Here is a 20,807-nt window from a genome sequence, read left to right on the forward strand (position 1 = left end):
GCACAGCAGTTCTGTCAGCCAGAGCTGGTGCCCTGCCATGCACCCCACTGCCCCATCTCCCCTCTAGCCTCTGGTGCTGGCATTTGCATCCTTGTGTCACTTGCTAATTAAGTGAATGTCCTTTGCCTTTTGCACCCAGGTGACTACAGCAGATTTTAAGCCTGTTTGGCTCATGAGAGGGCCTTGATGAGCACCTGTCAGAGCTGCCTTGTCCCCTTATGCCACTCAGCTCAAGAGTGGCTTTAGTTGAGGCTTATTTTTTAAGTTTCCCCTTCTTTTTTCTAAATTTTCCTTTTTTATATTGCATGAAAATTTCCAGTGAAAATCTTTGTTTGAATCTACAGAAAGGCCACTGTGTTGTCTTTGACAAAGAAGTCACCTGGCTTGTCTTGGTGTGTTAAATCACAATCCACCTTTTATAAAATCTTGTTCTTATTCTATTTCCCTTCATATCTTTGAGTACTTTCCTCCTCAAAGTCTGTTCTAAACCTTGCACCATATAAGAAGAAATTACTAAGCCCATAATTGCTCACGTTTTTTCCTTTCTTCCTTCCCAAAATTTTAAAACATCCTTGTTTTTTCAGAGAAGCAAAGCCTGTACAATCACTTTTCGCCTGCCGCTCCTTAATAGTTTTTAGCTCTTCTACCAATTCCATCTACAATTTGACAGAAGGGCACAGCTCACTGAGATAATTAAGTCCCTGGAAGCTTAATGAAAAGAGCTGAGCAGGAGGAGAAGGGATCCCCAGTGCCCTGCAGCTCTGCAGCCTTTGAGCACAGCACTATGGAGCAAGAGGTGCTCAGCAAGGAGCTGAGAGAAACACTGGTGAGCAGGAACAGCTTCAGATGGGCTCTCAGCTCCTCTGACACCAAAGTCAATCAAACACCTTGGATCTGTAGCAAAAGAAGATTCATTAATTGCAGATCTCTTGTAGCAGCTTGTTGAAATGTAGGCTTTATTGTGATTTTTCTCAGGTATGCAGTGCTCCAGCACGCCAGGGTTTCAGTTATTCTGGCTCCAGCACGCCGGGGTTTCAGTTGGTTTGGCCCATTGGTTTGGCAGTGCTTTACCTTAGCAAGAGTGCTTTGGATCCTGTTTTATGTAGACCAGCCAACATTCCACACTATCTGTACACACCTTCCTGCACCCTTCACAGGAAAGACCAGACATGTTTAGTTCTTTCTCTCCACTCTTTCTCAGCTCTTTATCTCCGTCCTAATTTACAATTTTAAAGTGGACTTCCACAAAACTGCTAAAGATTTTTCATCTCCACACACAATGCAAACTGTGTTCCCATCCTGTAGTGTATTAGGCACAGCAGTGGTTCCTATAAGAGTAATTGAAGCAGTATGGAGGAGTTATATTCTTATCCAATCATATAACACAAATCCCTGGGGTTTTATCAGTTTTTCAACAAGACTGACTGAAGCCAAGAGCAACTTGCTCCAATTTAAAACCCTCCCAGGGAGCCTGTTGGGGCCCTCACTACTAAGTGCTGGGCACAGCTGCCTGGTTCAGGTGGTTTCTGACCCCATCTCTTCCCATATCTAAAAAATGGAAATTCCAATTATTTGCACACTCCTTCATAATTTCCCTCTATTTCTTCCAGCAGTTTTCCTTCAGTTTGCAGCCTCCTGTGCATTTTTGACACAGTTTGTCTGGTTGCACTTAGCCATTAACCTCTTACACCTCCATCCTGTTCAAGCTCCATTTACCATCACCTGGTTGCATGAGTGTTTATACAGGGGTGGATCAGCTGTACTGGGGTCCTCCTGCCTTGGCCATGCCTGTTGTGCACCTGGCAGACAGCCAAGCCTCAGCCTTCCCTGCATTCAGCCTACCAAATTCTGCAGCTTTGCACAACCTCTCTTCTCCAGCTGCCACATTAACAGAGGGCAGTAAATGAGGTTTGGCCTATGGGCAGCATTTTATAAATTTCAAGTGCCTTGCATTAAAAATCCACCCCATTGTTCATTGCTTGGGGCTTGAGGAGATCACAGCAGGAGAATCATGTGGTGATTCATGCCAAGCCATGCAGGAAGTAGCAATAGTACTGATAGTATTTTATTCACATTTACAAATGAAAGACCAAATGTGTTTTTTATTGATTTCCCCATTTAGTGGAAGATGCTCTTCAAAGTCACTGTAGCTTGGTGCTGAAAGCTTTGACAGAAAAAAGCCAAATGGAGCAGGCACTGCTGGAGATGGAGAGGAGACTTGCAGCCGTAAGTGAAGAAATTAATCTTTTATTCTGAATCCTCATTCTGAATTTCTCCTGCTTCTTCAAAATACCAACTGAATATTAAATTGCCTTTGAATTGTGGATTATAAAGCAGACTGCTCCTATTATAATGAAAGGGGAAAGACATATTAAAAAGCTAATTCTAGGCCAGATACTGACAGAGGCTCACCCAAGCTGTGGCTAACAGTGCTGTAAGCTCTGACAAAGCCCTGGTCAGTAAGAGAAGAGGCCAACAGTACCTTTTTGTGGCAGGCTGTGATGGAGCACTCACTGCTTCCTCACCTGACACATGCCTTTGCTGGAGACGTGGTGCAGGGCATGCCTGTGAGGGGAGAGCACCTCGCAGAAGTGCAGCACCTTGTCCCTTCAGCCAGGTGTGTCACAGGGAGAGGAAAAAAGATGTGAAAAGAAAACAAGTGGATGTGAGTGACACAAGAATTAACTCAAAGACCTCCTGATCAGGGCTGGTTTCTCCAAAGGCCCTGCTGCAGGAATTGCTTTTGGCAAGGATGTGTCACACCAGCATGTGAGAAGGCAGTGCTCCTCGGACAGGGGGCACACAGTGGGCTAGGGGATGCTCCAGTCCCAAACCTCTCACCTTTATGGGACAGTTTGAGGATATCTATTACACAAGAAGATAAAAATTGCTAATCTTTGGGTCAATACCAAATTGACACATGGTACTTAAAACTTTCTTACTATTGTGCCTTTTTGTGTGTTTTTTACTGCTTCTGCTCTGCTTTCTGCTTCCCCAGAAAGATGTGGAGATTTTGGATATGAAATCCAGTATGCAGCTGCTGAAGGAGGGTCTGGAATCACTGCCAGCCCAGCTAAATGACCAGTTCCTGAAAACGTGTAAAGAACTTGGCTTCCTGAAGCCGTGTAATACCTCAGCTGAACAGCACACACTTTTGTCTAGTGCCAGCCTGCCCCCTCACAAAGCAGATAAATCTTTCCAGACCTCCCCTGGGCTGTGCCAACACTGTGTCCTGACTGAGGAGCACCTGCACAGGTCATGCTGCCCAGGCAGTGGAGTTTGCAGCTGTTCAGGCTGCTCTCATTTCCCTTGTGTGACAGCGGGGCAGCAACACAGAGACACCCCTGGAAGGAACCAGGTCACTGGAGATGGCACATCTGAGAGTGACCTAAACCCAGCCTCAGGAGACAAAGACAGCCCCATTGCTGCAGCAGCCTGTGGCAGGGTAAACACCTTGCTGCAGGAGGTGAAATGCAGCTCGGAGACAGAGAGCTGTGCTGCCCACCCTTGCATGTGTTGGGCTGGCAGACACTTTTTGGAGAGTAGTCAGAAGAAACACTGTCCTGTACCACTGGAAGTGCCTCTACCAACCCCAGTGAGGAAGGCATTCAGGAAAGGCACTCGAAGGTTTAATCCCCTGACACAATTACAGCAGCAGCAGCCTCAAGTTTGCCACCATTCTGCACAGAAAGCTACACCTGGGCAAAGACACAGCAACTGGTCCACAGACCATGAGGTGGAGAAGGCAGCTGTAGGGAACAAAACAAAACTGAGTCCAGGAAGGATGCCCTGGAAAAAAGTAATAAGGAGAAAGACAACATACTCTACTAAGGGGAAAGGTGAACACTCTGGATGTGCTGACAGTGGGCTGAAGCAGAGGAAGACAAAAGCGATTATTGACTTGGAAAGCTCCAGAAAAAATTCCCTTCACAGCTACTTGGTTGATCTCAATTCAGAAAACTCTGACACAGTTTTTGCAGCTCCCCATCAGCAGATCCTTAGCAGTGCTCAGCTGGGGCTTACGAAGAATTTCACACCAGTGCCACACTCTGATAAAAACCTGCAACAACTTGCAAACAGAAGGAAGAGAAGTCTTGAAATTAAAAAAACAATGAATGTCTCCAGTGTAAAAAGGTATCTCTTGGATTCCTCTCCTGAGGAGGATGTCCTTTCCCTGTGTAGCACAACAGGTGTAAAGCAAATGAGCTACTTCAGCCTCCAAAGCCCCTCAAGCTCCAAGAAACCACATCCTGTCAATCTGCTGGCTCAGCAGAAAACAGCCTGTTGCTCTTTACTGTTAGATTGTGATTCTTCTGATTGAAGGGGTTTGTTTCATGCTTGGAGCCCTTAGTGCAGGATGACCATTTCAGTTGCAGTTTATTCTTCTAGGTGTGTTACCTGCATAGTCAGAGGCAAGACCCAGGCCTGAATGCTTGAAAGTGCTTTTGCCCAGTTGGAGATATTGTAAGGGACTAGATGGGGTCTAGGCAGGGGTCTCCTCTGGCTTGGAAAGCTGAAGGGATCTGTATTGCTTTACTTCCCCACTCCCAGCAGAGATGCCATGGGCTTGAGTTTCCATCGCATTTACACAGCAGCGAAGTACCTGACATTCCCAGGGAGGAGAGGGCTGGCAGAACATTCTGTCAGCTCAGTCAGATTTGGCACGGAGATCTACTGGAAACTCCTCAGCTAGACTGATACAAGGCTATCTCTGTGGCCCAAGGCTTCACTGTTTCTCACTTGTAGTATCTCTGTTGGTTTGTTATGTCAAAGTTGAGGTTTTTAGTAGAGTAGTATTGTTCTGGTTGATTTCGATCGGGTTCAGATTTGTCTCAGGAGTTGTTTGTGAACTTTGGACAGGAAGAGGTTTAACTGTGGAAAACCAAACCCCAGTGTCTCAGGTTTGTCCAGTACTGTATCTCTTCTCCTTACAGGCTGAAATTCCTCCGTTTCAGAGATTCCAGGAAGTTATTTTGTTTCTACTTTATTTGTCTTTTGTATCTCTTGGCTGATTAAGGAATCCTCCAACATACCCTTTTCAAGGGCAGTAGTTCTCAGAAATCAAAGATACAAGAGGCAGATCCAGCAGATGAGATGTCTGGACAGACCCAGTTCCCACAGAGCAACTCTCTTCAGGGTACTCAGCTGTGACTGTGGGCAGCTCCCATTGCTTTGGGCATTGGTGTCACGTTTGATTTTTGATCTGAAATGTTACCAGCAAAAGAAACACTTTGGTGTTGACAAAACCAGACTGCCACAAAATCAAATTATCCAGCTTTGCCATCCCAAGGGAAATGGCTGTGATCCCATTCTTCTGGCGTTAATAAACTCATCTTCACCAGAGCCCAGTGTCTCTATGTTTTTGGGAGTTTTTTTTGGGGGGAGAGGCAGAGTCTCATTCCAGCAGGAGAACAGGCAGCTGTTCTTTAGCTGTTTAACTCCCCTCGATCGTGGAATTGGGATGATTCTTTTTTTAGCTCCTCTCTGGTGTTTAAAGATGGAAACCTTCACCCTTCCAGCTTAAAATTGGTCCAGTGATGTCAATTAACAAGGAGAACAGGGGGGTGGTAGTCAGATATGGGGAGCCCGCAGAGCCTTGGGACCCCCCTGCTAGCAAAGGGGATTGGTGATGGCTGCCAGCAGGAGTGGCCATTTGTTTCACATTGCCCTTGTGTACCCGCCTCCCCAGCAGCCCCAGCACGGCCTTTGCTGGGCAAAACCTGTTTGCTGGGCTCGCCCCTCCGTGCACTTTGGGATTGGCAAGGACTGGTGCAGGTCTCCGTGCAGCCCCTGGTGTGGATGCAGGCAGCTCGGCAGCACATGGCTGAGCTTGGAGGGACCTCTGGAGGTGTCTGCTGTAAGCCCCTGTGCAGACACAGAGCAGGGACTGCCTCTTCGGCACACGGAGATGGAGTATCAGTGCTGTGGAGTGCAACGCAGGGCTGCCCTGGGGACCCTGCAGCTCCTTGCCACACACACACACTGGAACACAGTGCAAAACAAAATCCCTGGAGATGGAGGTGTAACAGCAAAGGCAGCCAGCAATGCCTCCCCTTGCACAGGACAACCTCCCTGGCGAATGGGATGAAGCCCCAGAGTGCCACCCTGGCCCCCACAGTCCTCCTGCTTATTCCCACTCAGGGTCTCCTCCAGGGTTTTAGCTGCCAACAAGAGCATTTGTCCCAGTATGGCTGTGACAATGGCAGCTCCTCTCCCAGCCTTGCTGGACAAAAATGGAAGTGTGCATGCTGCATGGTAGCAGATTTCCAAGATAATCTGCTTGCACCCTGGTGGAGCTGGTCCTGCCTCCCAGCCTGTACTCCCAGCTCACTGTCCCTGGCTCCTTGCTGCACCAGCCATGCCCCAGGTACGTGTGGTGTCTCCTGGCCTTTGTGTCCATGGAGCTGCCAGTACCGCTGTTTGTAGAGGTCTTGTCTCACCCTTCAACCAGGGAAGGTGGCAGGGTGGTTCCTCCCACAGCATGGCCAAGAACTGTGGGGGGCAAAGGGCAGAACCACAAAACACACACAATGGTCAGAAAAAAAGCAAAGTTGGGTTCCAGTCTGTCTGAGGGTATTTAATTGAGGCCATTTTCTCTGAGACTGGAGTTTTGGAGCTTTCTTGGAGGAGAACCCAGGAGGAGGAGAACAGTGATCAAAAGCCTGTGACGCCCAAGTAACCGTGGGCACAGGAGTTGAGAAAACTGGTTGCATCCTCCACCCAGTGCCCCAGCTGTGCAGGCAGCAGGCACGTGGCTGCCGCAGCAGCACAGAGCAGGGGGCTCAGCTTTTCATCTGCCACTGAGTCACTTGGCAGAGGAGGAAACCTCTGACAGCACCGCGGGTGTGGAGGTGGCTGCACTGCCCCTGCCTTGTGCTAAAGGTGCTCCAATGACTGTGGCATGTAGGGCACAGCCAGCTTCCATCCCACAGTCCCACTGCACACTCAGCACTGCAGCTGCACTTTCCTCAGGATGAGACCATCCAGCTGCGGTGGTGCCCAGTGCTGGCAGTGCATAGGTGCCCAGTGCTGTCATGGGGACCTGAGGCACCACACATACCTGCTGGCCTGGCAAGAGAAGAGCGATGGTGATGACAGGACTTTGCCGAGGCTTCCGCAGCTCAGGCACCGCTGAGGTGCAGGCAGGGAGGAGCGGGAGTGCAGGTGTCACCATGCAGGATGGAGTCCTGAGCTGATGTGACTTTTAGACCTTGTGGCCGTACCATTGCCAGCTCAAGCCCAGCAGGGTGGGCAGTTTTCCAGCTGGACAATTAAGCAGATTAACTAATTACCTTAACCTTGGCAGGGTCCCACATCCCAGTGGCTGCCAGGGTACTGCATGTCCGTGCTGGGCGTTTGAGAGACAAGTGTGGGGCAGGTTTGGGGCAGGCGTGGGGCAGGATCCCCTCAGACCTTCCTCAGGACCCTGCTAGTGGGTCCGACTGCCTCCTTCCCCCACCGCCCCCGGCGGGCGCGGTACCAACCTCGGCCGCACAACCCTGCCCGCCCCGCGGACAGCATCCCCTCTCCGCCGCCCCGCCGCGTCCTGGCCCCGGGAACTGCCCTGTTGCCCTCCGGAATCCCCGTCCAGGAGGATCTGCGCCAGGGAGAAACCGTCCCCGGGAGCCCACACGAACCTGCCTCGGACTGAGCTGAGCCCCACGGACCCGCTGGCCCCGTGCCCGGCCTTGAGGATCCCGTCCCGGCAGCGGCCTCGGCCGTGCCCCGCGCCCCCCCTCCCGGTGCGGGCGGGCTCCCGTGCGGGTGCCCGCGGCTCGGGGCGGCGCGTGACCGGCTGCCGCCGCCGCCGCCGCCGCCGCCCGCTCCGCCGCAGAGCCCGGCCCGCCCGCACCGGCACCGGCACCGGCAGGTCAGCGCGGGGGGCTGCGGCTCCCGGGGCACCAGTTCTGGGGCCGCCAGTGCTGCGGCGGGCGGCGGGAGGGGGCTGGCGGCGCCGCGGCCCGCGCACCGCGCACCGGGCACCGGGCACCGAGCGGTGGTGCCGGCCCGGCGCGCTGCGGGTGGGGTCGGCGGGATGCGGCGGCCGCACCGGCCCCGCTGTGGTCCCGCAGCGGCCGCGGCCCGACTCCGCCGCGCAGCCCCGCCGGTAACCCGCACCGGGCCGAGCATCCCCGCCGGGATGCGGCCGGGACGCGCCAAGGTGAACGGTGCGCGGCGGAGCGGGGCCGCCAGCGGTGGGGACGTCGGGCGAGAACACGGGATGGAGAACCGGGGAGGGGACACCGAGAGGGACGCCAGGACTGAGCACCGGGGAGGGGACATTGAGGATGGAGCACTAGGAAAGGGACACCGTGGATGTTGGGGGTCAGGACCACTAAGCACCAAGGACCACCCACACCGGAGACACCGGGATGGGGAACACCAGTGGACATTGGGAAAGGGAAGACTGGGAATGGGGTCACTGGGGACAGGGACAGCTGGGAACAGAGCCCAGGGCTACCCGGAAAGGGACAGCCAAGCCACTGTCTCTCTCCCTGGGCAGTGGGTGGCCAAGGCACAGCAGCATCACGGCCAGCTGCAAGAGTAACCTAGGCAGCTGCCACGGATCCTGGCTCACCAGATCCCCGTTCCCACAGGGTCGACTCACCATGGCTGCAGCACAGCTTGTCACCTGGGGGATGCTCCTGGCCACCGGAGTCCCTGCCAAGGCCCAGGGGGTGCTGCCAGCAGGGCTGTCCTTAGGTGGGGACCCCTTGCACAGCCCTGCCTGGGGACAGCAGCGGCCAGGCCCATCCCCCACCTGGGAGGCATCGGGGGAGCCGAGTGGTGCCGGGGCCCCAAGGAGTGAGCGCTGGGGGGTCAAGCACCCCGTGCACTGGTCCTTGCCACTGGAGGCAGGGAATGGCACCAGGGCACCCCTGGAGATGGAAACCACTATGACAGGCGCTGATACCATGGTCTGGAGGGATGGCAGCACAGTCCCGGCTGTGACAGAGGAGCTATTCGTTGCCTGGCAAGGGCACGAAGCTGAAGGCCAGGACAGCTCCCTGCCCCATGGCTCTGCACTGAGTACACCGGGCCCTGAGGTGCCCATGGACAGAGGGGCAGACTCTGCAGGGCCACCCTGGGCAGGGCAGGGCCTCTCCCTGTCCAGGCACAGCATCTCCAAGACAGTCGGCACCCCCAGCCCTCAGCCAACCGTATCCACCACTGACCTGGACCCCACGCTGGCGGCAGGCATGAGGACAGCAGGACACACAGCAGCAGAGGGACACACAGTGGTCCGGGGCCTCTCTCAGGATGCACAACGCACTTCAGCCAGCAGCCAGTCGGTCCCGCTGGGCACAGCCCCTGTCTCTGATCCCACAGGCATGGGGCCAGACTGGGGTCTCCATGCCAGCCCTGGCTCTGTGCAGCTGGTGGGCAGCTGGGGGGACACGGGAGAGCCCCCCAGCCCCTCCCCGGCTCTGCCCAGCTCTGCCCCAGAGCTGCGCCACACTGCCCGGTCCTGGGGGCTGGCTGAGCCCTGGACTCGAGCGCTCCCGTCCCACCAGCGCAGCACCCGGAGGGCTCCACTCAGCCACGCCACCACCAGCCCCGGCGATGCGGGCCCCCGGACAGACCCTGGGACTACGGGGCAGCGGGGACCCCAGCCCGTCCCAGGGTCTGTCCTCAGCACCGGCCCCGCGCCACCTCCCGCCTCCAGCACGGCCACCCCCGGTACCCCGAGCAGAGGTAGGAGCCAGTGCGATGCGGGGGGATCCCTTGGCGGGGACCAAGCCCCCGCATGTGTCACTGCCTTGCTCTGCTCTCTCTCGCAGGGCTGCTGCCCGAGGAGGACGTCGGCTCCCCGCAGCAGGTCCGGGGCGCCGTGGGCCCTGTGAGCGTCCCAAATGCCACCAAAACGACCCCACAGCCAACGGCACATCCCACCACGGGGACGCTCGGGACAAGGCACCCAGGTGATACAGGGCTGCGCCCAAGCCCATCCGTTCTGCAGATGCTGTGGGAGCCCATCCCTGGGCTGGCGCGGGGGATGGCAGCTATCTTGGGCTGCCCAGCCGGGACACAGTGACACCTTCAATCAGGATTGCCACCTGACAACGACCCTAATCTACTCCTGCCCGCAGGGATTAGCGCTAAATGCTCGGTGGGTGGGGGCTTCCCCAAGGGGATGGGGGACGTGACCGGGGTTGTGCCACCCCTTGTACTGCGCGTCCTGAGAGAAAACCCCGGGAGGCACCGGTGGGCAGCCCCAGCTAGCACAGGGCATCCCGCGCTGCAGTGTTGGGGTGCCACGTTTGATGCAGCCCAGTGCGGGATGCAGGTGTGGGCCGAGTGCCACCAAGCCCCCCAGTTCCCCCTGACTGTCCTCCTCCTTCCTACCTGCAGACACGCCGGGGACACAGACCCCAGGCTCCAGCACTGCGACCCCCTCGGCCACGTGGCGACGGGCAGAGGTGACGCCTCAGCCAGTCCCCCGAGATCCATCATCGCCGCAGCCCCACTCCACGACCCGTGCACCCCCGGCGCCGGGGGCCAACGCGACCGGGCTGCGCTGGGCCGAGCTGCAGCACCAGCTGGGCTTCTCCTGGGAGGCTCATGTCTACGGAGCGGCTGCCGTCTTCCTGCTGCTGGCGCTGGGCTGCCTGGCCGGGCTGGCGGGGACAGCCATCCTGCGGCCCCCACACCTTTTCCACATTGCGGGGGCCCACGGGCTGCTGCTGGCCGCCTGCCTGCTGCGGGCCACCTTCCTGCTGCTGGATCCCTATGGGGCACGGGGCCGTCTGCCCACTGCGGCCCTGCTGCTGCTCAACACAGCGCCTTTCCCCCTGCTGCTCGCCGCCTTCGCCCTGCTGCTCCAGCGGCTGCAGCGCCTGGCGCAGCTCCAGCTGCTGCCATCGCGGCTGCGGGGGCTGCCGGCGCTGGGGGCTGTGGCGGCCCTGCAGAGCGCGGTGATGGGGGCTGCCGACCTGCTGCCGCCGCGGCGGGGGCTCGGAGCCGCGCTGGGGCTGCAGGCGCTGGGATGCGCGGCGGGGGCTCTGCTGCTGCTGGCGGGGCTCTGGGGGTGCTGGCGGCTGCTGAGGGAGCCCTGCGAGGGGCCGGGGCCGCAGCCGGGGCCGCGGGCGCTTCTGGCAGCGGCGGTGGCGGGGCTGCCGGTCTGCGGGCTGCAGCTCTTCGGCGCTGTGTGGTTGCGAGGAGTCCTGGGGCCCCACGGGCGCTTCTCCCGGCCCAGTTGGGCGGCACAGCTCTGGCTGCGGATCGGCGAGCTGGGCACGGCCCTGGCGCTGCTGGCGGCCGCCGCCGAGCCCGTGCGCTGCCGGTGCCGCCGCCGGAGCCCCGCCGGGCACTCCTGCTGGGCTAAGGCGCTGCGCTACTTCTGCGCCGGCCGCAAAGCTGAAGCACCCGAATACCCCAACAACTGCTACGACTGGGCCGGCGGCAGCACCGGCGGCACCGGTGCGGAGCGGACACCCGCCAATGATATCTCCAAGAACCTCATCCGCAACCCGGCGGAGCAGCTGCCCCTGCGGGCTCTGAAGGACAGCAACGAGGTCTGGGCAGCCGGCACCGGGATGCCGGGGCTGAGCCCCAAGTGCCCAAACGTGTTGGCCGCCCGCTCCTGCGCCGCCTTTGAGCAGGGCTCGTCCCCCTCCTTGGGAGAGCTGATCTTCCGCCCGCCGTCCCCCATCGACCTGCGCCGCAGCATCGACCAGGCGCTCTGCCGCCGCCACCTCCTGCACGACGGCCTCTTCGGCCGGGCCCGCCGCGGCTCCGGCTCCTCACTGCACGGCTCCCCAGCCCCTGACAAGACCCCCAGCTTGGGGCGCATGGTGCGCTGCAGCTCGCTCACGGAGCTGCCCGGCCCCCGCCAGCCCCACGGGACCGTCACTGTCACTGTCACCGCCTCAGCCAGCTCGCTGGAGAGCAGCTCGCTGAAGATCAGCTGGAACCCCTGGCGCCATGGGCTGTCCTCGCCCGACAGCCTGCCCCTGGACGAGGCGCCCAGCCGGGCCCCTCTCCTGGAGCCCGCTGCAGCCCCCGGCGGGGAGCGCGAGGGTCCCCGCGCCTTCCCAGCCCTCGGCAGGGCGGTGGATTCCCGCAGCCTCTCCAGCGACACCATTGAGCTCTGAGCCCGGCACAGGCAGAGACTGGGGGCGCAGGAGGACGATGAGCCTACTGTGAGGGTGCGGGGGTCTGATCCTGTGCCCCTGTAGGGCCGGGCAGGGGCGGTTCCATTTGTGCCAAACGAGAGAAATAAAGAGTTTATGCTGGGAGGAGACGGTCCTTTTGCCATGTGAAAGTGGTGGTGGGCAGCAGCACCCCCAGTCGTCACCAATTCCCACCCTGAGCAGCCAAGCTGGGTGTGCAGAGCTTTATTTCCTGAGATATGGACACACGGACAGATGGGCACACCCCGACGGACAAACCACGGACAAATGCAATGACCACACTCATGCATTCCAGCAGGGCCCCGTCACCAGCACAGCACCCTGCCAGTGGTGAGGGGCCCCTGGCCCCCAGCCTGGGAGGGGAGATGGGCTCTGCCCAGGGATGGGGGGCAGCTCTCCCAGCCACACAGCTCAGGACATGGAGGGACCCAGCCCCCCACTATCCCACAGGGAATGGCCTCATGGGAGGGGAGTCTTACAGGGCCAGGAGCCCCAGCCTGGGGGCAGATAGCAGGTTCCCTCCCTCACCTGCCCCTCCACCCCCTCACCTGTCACAATGCCAGGCCTCTCCTCCAGAGCACAAGGAGCTGGGGGCAGCATGCTGTGCCCCCACACGATGCTGCACTGCCTGGCATCACCCCTCCAGCCAGAGAGGGCTGTGTGAGAGCCCCCAGGATCAGGTACTCCTGGCTCATTCTGCAGGGACAGGGAAAACAAGACCCTATGCTAAGGGGGGGCTGGGGGACACATGCAGGGCACAGCATCATCTACAGGATGCAGCCTTGGCAGCCAGCCCTGCCTGGGGGAGGCCCTGCACCCCAAGCTGAGTCTGCCCCTCTGCTTGTGCCCAGCAGCTCCAGAGCTATCTGCCCTTCATGAAGCCATCGAGGACACGGTCACTGCGGTCAGAGAGCCAGTAGCCGGCCATGGCGGCCACGGCGCCAATGAAGATGGCGGTGAAGACCATGTCGCCCTTGGCAGCCAGCGTGGCGAGGGCACAGATCATCACACCAAAGAACATCTGCTGCAGCACCACCACCTCGTCATCAGTCACGTCATCAAAGAAGCCCTTCTCTGGGGCATCTGCATGGACAACACTCGTGGAGGGCACAGCTGACCAGCAAGAGCCCCCCAGCACGTCCCACACCCCCCGCCCAATGTCCCCCTGCATTGCATTAGGCCATACCAGGGGGCTTGTCCTCAACGCACTGCCCGTCTCGGCGGACGTGGCCCTGGGCACAGACGCACCGGTAGCTGCCCTCTGTGTTCTCACACACCTCCTGCACCCCTGTGCATACTGGCTCCTCGGCACTGGCACACTCATCCACGTCTAGGGGGGAGCCAGGGCTCAGGCAGGGCTTGGGCAGTGAAGAGGGGGCAGTATGGCCCCCCAGTTCATAGGAGGCACTCACCCAAGCACTTGGCTCCATCCCGCCAGTAGCCCTTGTTGCATTTCTTGCAGCGAGCCGGCCCGGCGCCCATGCAGCCGATGCAAGCCGTGGAGCAGTCTGCCTCAGGGAAAGGAACCAGGGTTGCTGCTGGAGCTCCTTCCCAGCCCAGCCAGGGCTGGCCCCCAGCAGGGAAGAGCCACCTGCATGAAAACCCCCACCTCCCCCTGACCTCGGCACTCGTAGGAGCCCTCTGTGTTGACGCAGTACTGGTTGGCTCGGCAATGCGCCATCTCTGTGCCACACTCATCGATATCTGCAGGAGAGATGGGGACGGCCCCGCTGAGCCTCAGCTCCGGGGACGAAGCCCCCATGGCCCTGAGCTCATCCCTGGCCTTCACTCACCGATGCAGCGGTGCTCATGCAGCACCCAGCCCCTCTTGCAGCGAAGGCAGCTGGAGTCCTCGGGACCCGTGCAGCGCCCGCACGCCTGGTAGCACTCTGCGGGCAGGGAGGGACACGTGGGCACGGGCAGGGGGGAGCTGCCACCTGTGCCCAGGCTGCACAGCACCCACAGAGCCCCCACCTACCAGCACACACGAGGTGGCTCTTGTTCCGTGAGGCCTCATAGTAGCCATCACCGCACTCGGCACAGAAGGGGCCACCGTAGCCCGGGCTGCAGACGCAGAGGCCGGTGCCGCGGCGTGTGCCGTCACCATCGCATCGCCCATTGCCGCTGCAGGGCTGCTGGGGCCCGCCGGCACAGGCTGCATGGGGAGAGACCAGCGGTTGGCAGCCGGGACACGGGGCAGCAGCCAGGGGAGCCCCTCCAGCCCCACCAGCGCCCCGCCCATCCCACAGTTACTCACACCGGCAGTCCGGGCCGTAAGTGCCGGGCGGGCAGCAAAGCATCAGCCTGTCCACACACAGCCATTGGAAAAAGTCAGGGTGCTGCTGCTGCCTGGGGAGGGGAAGATACAGCACTCATCCCCCTGCCATCTGCCTGTGCCACTTGCCCATCCCTCTGTCCGTGCCCCCAGACTCACTCATGGAACCACCACTGCTCCACGTGCTCCTCACTCCGCTCCAGCAGTTGGTGACAGGCGAAGTCCGAGGGAGCACAGACACCCTCCAGCACCTCCAGCAGACGGGTCTCACTGCAGGGACACAAGCCAGTGTGGGGTATGACTTCTGGAGCAGCTGGGCTCCCCCAGCCCCTCACTGGGGTCACTTACCTGTGCTGGTACTTGGACAGCTTCTCCTCCTCCCAGGCTGTGTTACCCCCACCAAAGCCCTCATGCTCTGTCCGCTCCAGGCCCTGGGTGCATGGGGGAGTGGCAGTGCAGGTATGGAACCCCCCCAATAACCTCCATCCGTAGGGTTCCACAAGACACATCATCTCCAGGGACCTGCCACCCTCTCCCCTCCCCAGAGCCCAGTCACTGTGTCCCTGGGAATGCTGTAGGAGTGCCTCCACTTCACCACTGTCCCCCGCGAACCACCCCTCCAGCGGGCCCTGTCACCACCCTTATCCCCCGGCCCGGGATGCCTCTGAGCCCCCCAACCCATCACCCCACCCAGCCCCCCTTTTTCCCCGCTGTCACCTCCAGGCCGTGTCCCCCACGTCTGCCACCCGTGGGCCCCTCCCGTCACTGTCCCCTCGCCCCCAGCCCCCCGCCGAAGCAGCGGCTGTGTAAACCCACACCCCTCGGTGCCATCACGCCCCGTGTGCCCCCTCGCCGCGGCCTCCATCATTCCTGTGCCCCGCCGCCGCGCACCCTGACGAAGCTGTCGGCGAGGCCGCGGCAGGCTCGGCACGGCTCGGCCCCGTCTCGGTGGGAGTCGGGGTCGGCGTGAACGGCGAGCAGGACCCCCGCGAGGAGGGCGGCCCCGAGGAGGGCGGCCCGCAGCCCGGGCCCCCCGCGCCGGGGCGAGCGCGGCAGCGGCGCCATCGTCCGCCCGCCCCGCCCGCACCACGTGGGCCGCGCCCGCTGACTCAGCGCCCGCCGCTCCGCCAATGGCTGCGCGCCGCCGCCGCCGGCCCCCCGCTCCCAGCCAATCAGCGCCGCGCCCCGGGCCCGCCCACCGCGCCTTAAAGGGGCCGCGGGCAAAGGCCCGGGGGGGCTGCAGTCGGTGACTCCGCACGGAGCGCTCCGCACCGGCCCGATCCTCACCTGGCCTCTAAACATCCCCCCCTCACTTCCAGCTAAACCAGGTGGATTCACCTTCTCCCCCTCCACTCAAGCTGGTCCAGTTCCCTCTCACTGTACCCAAATTTGTCTGGTTACCTCGTCTCACCCTACACTGCTCCAGTTTGTTCTCACACTTTCCCCCAAACTGTCCCAGTTGCCAATCACCCCTCAATGAGTTGGTCCAGTTCCAAACCACCACCCCAAACTGGTTGAGTGCCCCATCCACCCTCCAATCAAAAACCCCCTTCCCCTTCACGCCCCAAACAGCCCAGCCCCCCTCCTGTCCCCACCCCGCTATACCTCCCCATGATCACTCTCCATGCCACCCGAGCCCACCCCATCACCCCTTCCCAGCCCATCCCAGTCCCCATTGGACTCAGAGCTGGACTCACACTCAGCAAAAGCACTGTCACCCCTTTATTGTCCTACCGCCCGCTGCAGAGCCTCGGCCACCGCCGCCACGTACGGCTCTAGACACCGGCCCCTCTGCTGAGCTGGGCCTGCCAGTGCCCGCAAGAACCCCTCCATCTGGCTGGGCACGGCGAAGGCAGGGGCTGCCCGCAGCGCTGGGGGCACTGCCGGCACCAAGGCCTCCAGCCGAGCCACCACGTAGTGCCCGTTGGCCACCGCCAGCACTGGCATGGCACAGGACAGAGCCGCCGCAAACACCTCGCAGGGTGCCACAGAGGGGACATCATCAGGGACAGGGTTCTGCCGGGGCCCAAGGCTGCTTTCAGCAGCCCCAGACTCTGGCACAACCCTGGCCCCGGCATCCCACTGCTGTGCAGCAGCCACGGCTGCCGGAGAGAGGAGCAGGATGATGGTGTCCTTGTCACGCAGTGCCCGGTGGTGCTGGGCGTGCAGCCAGGGCAGTGGCCCCAGAGCTGCTACCCCACTGCCACCCCCCGGCGCTGCCACCACCGTCAGCCCCAGTGACTGCAGAGCTGCCATCAAGGCACACGCTGCCCGCTCCGCCACCGGCTCTGCCGCGTGCAGCAGCAGTGCCCGCCGGCCTTGCAGCACACCTGAGGGGGAGATCATCAGTGCCTGGGTCCCTCGAGGCACCCTGCACCCACCCTATGGTGGGAGCCATGTTGGGAAGCACCCACAATGGAGGAGACCATCACCTGCCTCTGTCACCCAAGCTCTGCATCACCCCCTGCACCCAAGCTAAAGAACAGCCACAATGGGAAGCAGCTGAGACCACCACTGACGTGAGTTCCCCTATTCCCTTGCCAAACCCTTTACCTACCCTAAGGGACAGATATGGTAGGAGGCAGGTTGCAATCTGCCCCCTCCCACCCCTCCATAGGGTTCTCACCCTCTTCTGGGTTTCTCTATACCCCTAAATACCCTATCAGGCAGGCAAACATGAACTAATCTGGGTAGGGGACCTCCTCACTCTGTCCTTTGACCCCTCTGGGATAGGCATAGATTGCCCACTCCCCCTGAGGCCCCAGGCTCAACCCACACTCACCCTTGGAGCCATAGCCAGCCCTCAGGGATTTCAGCCATCCTGCAGGGAGGAGAGGCAGTGAGGTCCCAGGATGGGTCCCAGGCCAGGCACAGCCCCCAGAAGTGCACCACTCACCTTTCACGTCCTCCTTCTTCAACAAGAGCAGCAGTAAGAGACAGGCGGCTCCCAGTAGCACTCCCATCCACACCAGTGCCCAGTGGGTACGCAGGTCTGCAGGGCAGGATCTGCATCCACCAAGGGCCCCCAGCACCCAACAAAGGTCTCCAGTGGCTCCACAGGAGGCCCTCCCTCAGCCCTCCCCTCCCTCAACCCTCTATTATCCCTCCTCTCCCCCACCGTGGCTGTCAACACTCACACTTGTGCAGGGGACAGGCCCAGAGCACAACCCCAGTTCTGTTTGACGGGTGCCACAGCTGTGAGGGACACAGGGACATGTCAGACACTGCCCAGTCCCTGCCCACTGCCCACTGCCCACTGGCTGCTCACACTGACCTGCTGGCACTGCCCCACTGCCACGTCCTGCTGCAGATCCTGCTCCAGCAGCCCAGGGTGCCCTGCTCCCTGCAACAACACAGCAGCTCAGACAGCAGTGCCACCACCGCTGGACACAGGTCCCTGTGACACCAGTGCCACTGCTGCCAGCACATGGGGTCCCTTGCTCTTTACCCTGCTGGTGAAGCTGGCAAGGGGTGTGCAGGCACCCCGCTCCACGGCACACAGCGAGGCATTCCCCCCGTGCTCCAGCAGCAGGAGGTCATCGGGGCGGCCGGGCAGCGCTCCTGGGAATGTGCCAACCGACTGGGTAGGTGGTGAGGGGAGGCCAAGGACGGGTTCCCCCCAGCTGGACCCACAGGTTGCCCCTACCCTCCCACCCCAGCAGTACTCACGGTCCCGCAGGCACTGGGTCAGCCGGACCTGCCCACCGCTCCACACCTGCCCCAGAGAGCGGATTAATAGTGCCTGGGGGTGATGTGGGGCTGCCCAAGGGACAGCTGTGGGGCAGAGTGGTGTCCTACCTGCACGCAGAGGTTGGGGTGTGGACGCAGCTCTCCAAACTCCTGGGGTCCCTGTGAGTGCAAGGGATGCTCCGTAATTGTCACCACCATCCTTCACAAAGCCCCCAGTGCCCCACAGAGCCCCACAGAGCCCCACTCACCTTCCCCCCGGCAGGCTGCTGCAGGCCAGGGAGGGGTTGGCAGGGCCCAGAGGGCACCGGCTGCCAGCAGGGCACCAGCTCAGCCAGGAGGTCACAGGGGGCTGAGAGGGAGCAGGTCAGCACCTGCCCCTCGACGTGCAGGACCAGCTGGCTCTGTGCCCACAGTCGCTCCCAAGCCTCAGCATCTGCAGCAGCACCAGGAGAGGCGTGTCACTCCATGTGGTGTCCCCTCAAGTCCCCCTGTGTCCCAGCCCCCTAAAGCCCAGCCTCAGAGTGAAGGTACCATGATAGAAAGGGCACAGGGTGGTCCGCAGTGGGTCCCGAGTTTCTGGCCAGACCTGGGAGTGGGGAGAAAGACAAGAAAAGTATTCATGCTGTGATCGTGACCTGGCTGGCCCCCTTGGGATGCCAGGGGGAGATATATGGAGCTTGGAGCCCCTCTTTAGTAGCCACTTATCCTGCCACCCCCACAGTGCCCACCTGCAGGCAGAGGCAGGGCAGCACCTCATCAGCGGGCAGGACATAATTCATGGGACTGCTCTGCTACCAGCAACCAGATGTGGGTCACCCCATGGCAAATTGCCACCAGCAGGGTCACCCAGCGGGATCTCATCCCAGGGGACCCTCTCCCAGCACACTGCCTATAACACAGACACAGCTTCTCGGGAACGGGGGGGAGGGCAGAGACCGGAGAACAGAAGACAGGGTGGGGGATCAGGGAACAGGGTGCATACTCACCGTGGTTACCACACGCCCCGGCCCACTGGTGCCATGGCTGTGGTTGTGGTAGAGCCGGAGTGTGTAGCTGTGCCCTACTGCAGCCCCCTCCACCTCTACAACCACCTCCTTCTGCCCTGGGGAGACCCGCAGCCTGGGCACTGTATGAGAGGCAGCTCAGGTCACCCAGCTCCTGGCACTGCCTGCACAGCACCGTGGCATGGGGCACAGCACCTCCAGGGTCATTCTCGCCCCTGGCATCCACTGCCCAGCTCTCCCCAGGGGATGCAAACCGAGGCGGGGTGACGCCAGCACCTACCTTGGCACTGGGGTACAGCAGCCTGTGCTGCGGGCCACGAACAGTCTGTTGGGACAGCGAATCAGTGGGCAGGGGGGCTGGGACCACTGAGGGGACCTGCCTGGGCTTACCTGGCACCCGCTGCTGCTGGCTCAGCCTCTGCCGGCCCCGCGAGTTCATGTATGCCGAGACGTGGAGTTCAGAGCCCAGCGGCGCCTCGAAGCACCGGAAGATCACCCAGCCCTGGGCAGGAAAACCACCACCCCACTGTGGTGAGGCAACGGCACCGCCAGCACCCACCTCCCTGGGGCACAGGAACGAGACCCCCATGCCACAGAGATGTGCTGATGCCAGCGCCCACATCCCCAGTGCCCAGGGACTGACAGTGTTTGGACAGCCATGCCCGGTGCCCCACATCTACGTACCACGGTTCGGCCGTGCAGAGTGGGGCCCAAGGGTGCCCAGACCTCCACGGCCACACAGCGGGATGAGGCGTACGCGAGCCCAGAGAGCAGCAGCAGCCCAGTAACGTTGGGGCGGGATGCGCTGGCCCCAGCCGCCGGTGACCGCTGTCCCCCATCACCGCTGCCCTCTGTCCCAGAGGTGCCCGGCTGCACGGAGAGGCGGCGGGACCCGGTGGCGGTGCTGGCCGCAGGTGGCAAGGCCAGGCGCACTCGTGCCTCCAGGCAGGGCACACAGGCCTTGGGCTCGGTGCAGCGCAGAGCCGGCTCCAGCCGCAGCCGAGCCAGGGCCAGCTCCTGCCTGGGCCCCGGGGGCTCCGTCCCGCACAGCACATCGGTGTCTGGGGGGACAGAGAGGGCAGCGTGGGGATGGAGACCCCATGCCCTGGGTGGGGTGGGGGCCATGGCACGGCGATGGCACTTACCCAAGAGGCGGCAGGTGAGGCCCTGGGGGAGGCAGGGGTGAGGCCGGTGGCGGTGCCAGGTGCCCGACGCCTGTGCGCTGGTGGCACCAACCCACCTGGGAGCAGGCTAGGCTGTCGCGGGGGTCCCCACGGCCACCCGCCGACCCCAGCACCAGCACCAGCCCCAGCAGGAGCGGCCCCAGTGCGTGCATGGAGGGGCCGGGGCGCCCCGAGGCCCCGGCCCCACGCTGGCTACTCCCCAGCAGCCCCTCTCCCGGCTCCACGGGCCCCACGGCCGCCGCCGCTCCCGCTTCCTGCTCCGATCCCGGACACCCGGTCCTTGCGTGGCGTCAGCAGCCGCCCTGGGGTGGGGCCTCTGCTCCCGCACCGGCCTTGGAGGGCTCCGTGTCCCGCCACCCTTGGGGACGGCTTGGGGCCCCACAGCCACGAGTTGGCTCCACGGCACGGGCACGGTGCCAGGCTGGCCCCAGGCAGCCGCAGCGGCTGTGGGACACCGTGCCGGTACAGGCTGTGCTCCTGGACAGCCTCTAACCCTCCAGGGAACCAACAAATCTCCCCC

General features: G+C 61.3%; 4 protein-coding genes and 1 long non-coding RNA gene across 8 annotated transcripts in view; 2 read left to right on the top strand and 3 right to left on the bottom strand.

The window, feature by feature from the left end:
* The window catches only part of IHO1 (interactor of HORMAD1 1), a 22,938-nt gene extending 17,595 nt beyond the window's left edge, over window positions 1-5,343 (top strand). Inside the window, exons 6-7 of the mRNA XM_030282859.4 lie at window positions 2,123-2,226; window positions 2,999-5,343. Of these exons, the coding sequence (XP_030138719.4) occupies window positions 2,123-2,226; window positions 2,999-4,321 (1,427 nt within the window). The 3' untranslated portion in view covers window positions 4,322-5,343. The remainder of the gene's footprint in view (window positions 1-2,122; window positions 2,227-2,998) is intronic.
* The window catches only part of LOC115496923 (uncharacterized), an 18,032-nt gene extending 7,559 nt beyond the window's left edge, over window positions 1-10,473 (bottom strand). Inside the window, exon 1 of one of the 2 annotated variants that reach the window (XR_003962446.4) lies at window positions 10,348-10,473. This is a non-coding gene — a long non-coding RNA (uncharacterized lncRNA). Of the gene's footprint in view, window positions 1-8,608; window positions 8,743-10,347 lie in introns of those variants that run through there. The other variant, XR_012058028.1, reaches the window with a different exon arrangement.
* Window positions 7,743-12,240, top strand: PRRT3 (proline rich transmembrane protein 3). The gene is made up of 4 exons (XM_030282854.4): window positions 7,743-7,870; window positions 8,598-9,696; window positions 9,783-9,923; window positions 10,354-12,240. Exons 2-4 carry the CDS (start codon window positions 8,610-8,612, stop codon window positions 12,093-12,095), a joined length of 2,970 nt encoding a protein of 989 aa, XP_030138714.4. The 5' UTR covers window positions 7,743-7,870; window positions 8,598-8,609; the 3' UTR covers window positions 12,096-12,240.
* An 83-nt stretch (window positions 12,241-12,323) lies between these two features.
* On the bottom strand, window positions 12,324-15,524 carry CRELD1 (cysteine rich with EGF like domains 1). Of its 2 annotated transcripts, none has more exons than XM_030282862.4 (10): window positions 15,301-15,524; window positions 14,758-14,840; window positions 14,569-14,679; window positions 14,392-14,483; window positions 14,113-14,289; window positions 13,928-14,023; window positions 13,755-13,838; window positions 13,547-13,642; window positions 13,321-13,464; window positions 12,324-12,830 (listed from the first exon to the last, which is right to left on the bottom strand). In XM_030282862.4, exons 1-10 carry the CDS (start codon window positions 15,472-15,474, stop codon window positions 12,826-12,828), a joined length of 1,062 nt encoding a protein of 353 aa, XP_030138722.4. In that variant the 5' UTR covers window positions 15,475-15,524; the 3' UTR covers window positions 12,324-12,825. The 2 variants fall into 2 exon arrangements, with proteins under 2 accessions (XP_030138722.4, XP_030138721.4); XM_030282861.4 differs by having other exon boundaries at window positions 12,324-13,217; window positions 15,301-15,523.
* A 584-nt stretch (window positions 15,525-16,108) lies between these two features.
* On the bottom strand, window positions 16,109-20,625 carry IL17RC (interleukin 17 receptor C). 2 transcript variants are annotated; one of them, XM_072934963.1, is made up of 17 exons: window positions 20,344-20,623; window positions 20,249-20,270; window positions 19,788-20,164; window positions 19,494-19,605; window positions 19,384-19,428; window positions 19,086-19,225; window positions 18,828-18,887; window positions 18,631-18,685; window positions 18,348-18,532; window positions 18,208-18,258; window positions 18,079-18,124; window positions 17,858-17,970; window positions 17,684-17,752; window positions 17,547-17,604; window positions 17,306-17,401; window positions 17,192-17,230; window positions 16,109-16,739 (listed from the first exon to the last, which is right to left on the bottom strand). In XM_072934963.1, the coding sequence occupies exons 1-17, from the start codon at window positions 20,437-20,439 to the stop codon at window positions 16,132-16,134; spliced, it is 2,172 nt and encodes a 723-aa protein (XP_072791064.1). In that variant the 5' UTR covers window positions 20,440-20,623; the 3' UTR covers window positions 16,109-16,131. The 2 variants fall into 2 exon arrangements, with proteins under 2 accessions (XP_072791064.1, XP_072791065.1); XM_072934964.1 differs by lacking the exon at window positions 19,384-19,428 and having other exon boundaries at window positions 18,828-18,890; window positions 20,344-20,625.
* Window positions 20,626-20,807: the final 182 nt, after the last annotated feature.

This window comes from Taeniopygia guttata, chromosome 12 (genome assembly GCF_048771995.1).
Source record: "Taeniopygia guttata chromosome 12, bTaeGut7.mat, whole genome shotgun sequence".
NCBI classification, from domain to species: Eukaryota; Metazoa; Chordata; class Aves; order Passeriformes; family Estrildidae; genus Taeniopygia; species Taeniopygia guttata.

Excerpts from the sequence above, each read along its gene's own strand:
- IL17RC (XM_072934963.1), bottom strand. The coding sequence starts at position 20,439 with ATGCACGCACTGGGGCCGCTCCTGCTGGGGCTGGTGCTGGTGCTGGGG. Across the intron at positions 18,259-18,347 it reads AGCAGCCTGCCGGGGGGAAG|GGACCCCAGGAGTTTGGAGA; the intron begins GTGAGTGGGGCT and ends TTGCACTCACAG. Across the intron at positions 17,605-17,683 it reads CAGTGGGGCAGTGCCAGCAG|CTGTGGCACCCGTCAAACAG; the intron begins GTCAGTGTGAGC and ends TGTCCCTCACAG.
- PRRT3 (XM_030282854.4), top strand. The coding sequence starts at position 8,610 with ATGGCTGCAGCACAGCTTGTCACCTGGGGGATGCTCCTGGCCACCGGA. Across the intron at positions 9,697-9,782 it reads CCCCGGTACCCCGAGCAGAG|GGCTGCTGCCCGAGGAGGAC; the intron begins GTAGGAGCCAGT and ends TCTCTCTCGCAG. Across the intron at positions 9,924-10,353 it reads GCTCGGGACAAGGCACCCAG|ACACGCCGGGGACACAGACC; the intron begins GTGATACAGGGC and ends TCCTACCTGCAG.
- CRELD1 (XM_030282861.4), bottom strand. The coding sequence starts at position 15,474 with ATGGCGCCGCTGCCGCGCTCGCCCCGGCGCGGGGGGCCCGGGCTGCGG. Across the intron at positions 14,680-14,757 it reads CTGTCCAAGTACCAGCACAG|TGAGACCCGTCTGCTGGAGG; the intron begins GTAAGTGACCCC and ends GTGTCCCTGCAG. Across the intron at positions 14,484-14,568 it reads GAGCAGTGGTGGTTCCATGA|GCAGCAGCAGCACCCTGACT; the intron begins GTGAGTCTGGGG and ends TCCCCTCCCCAG.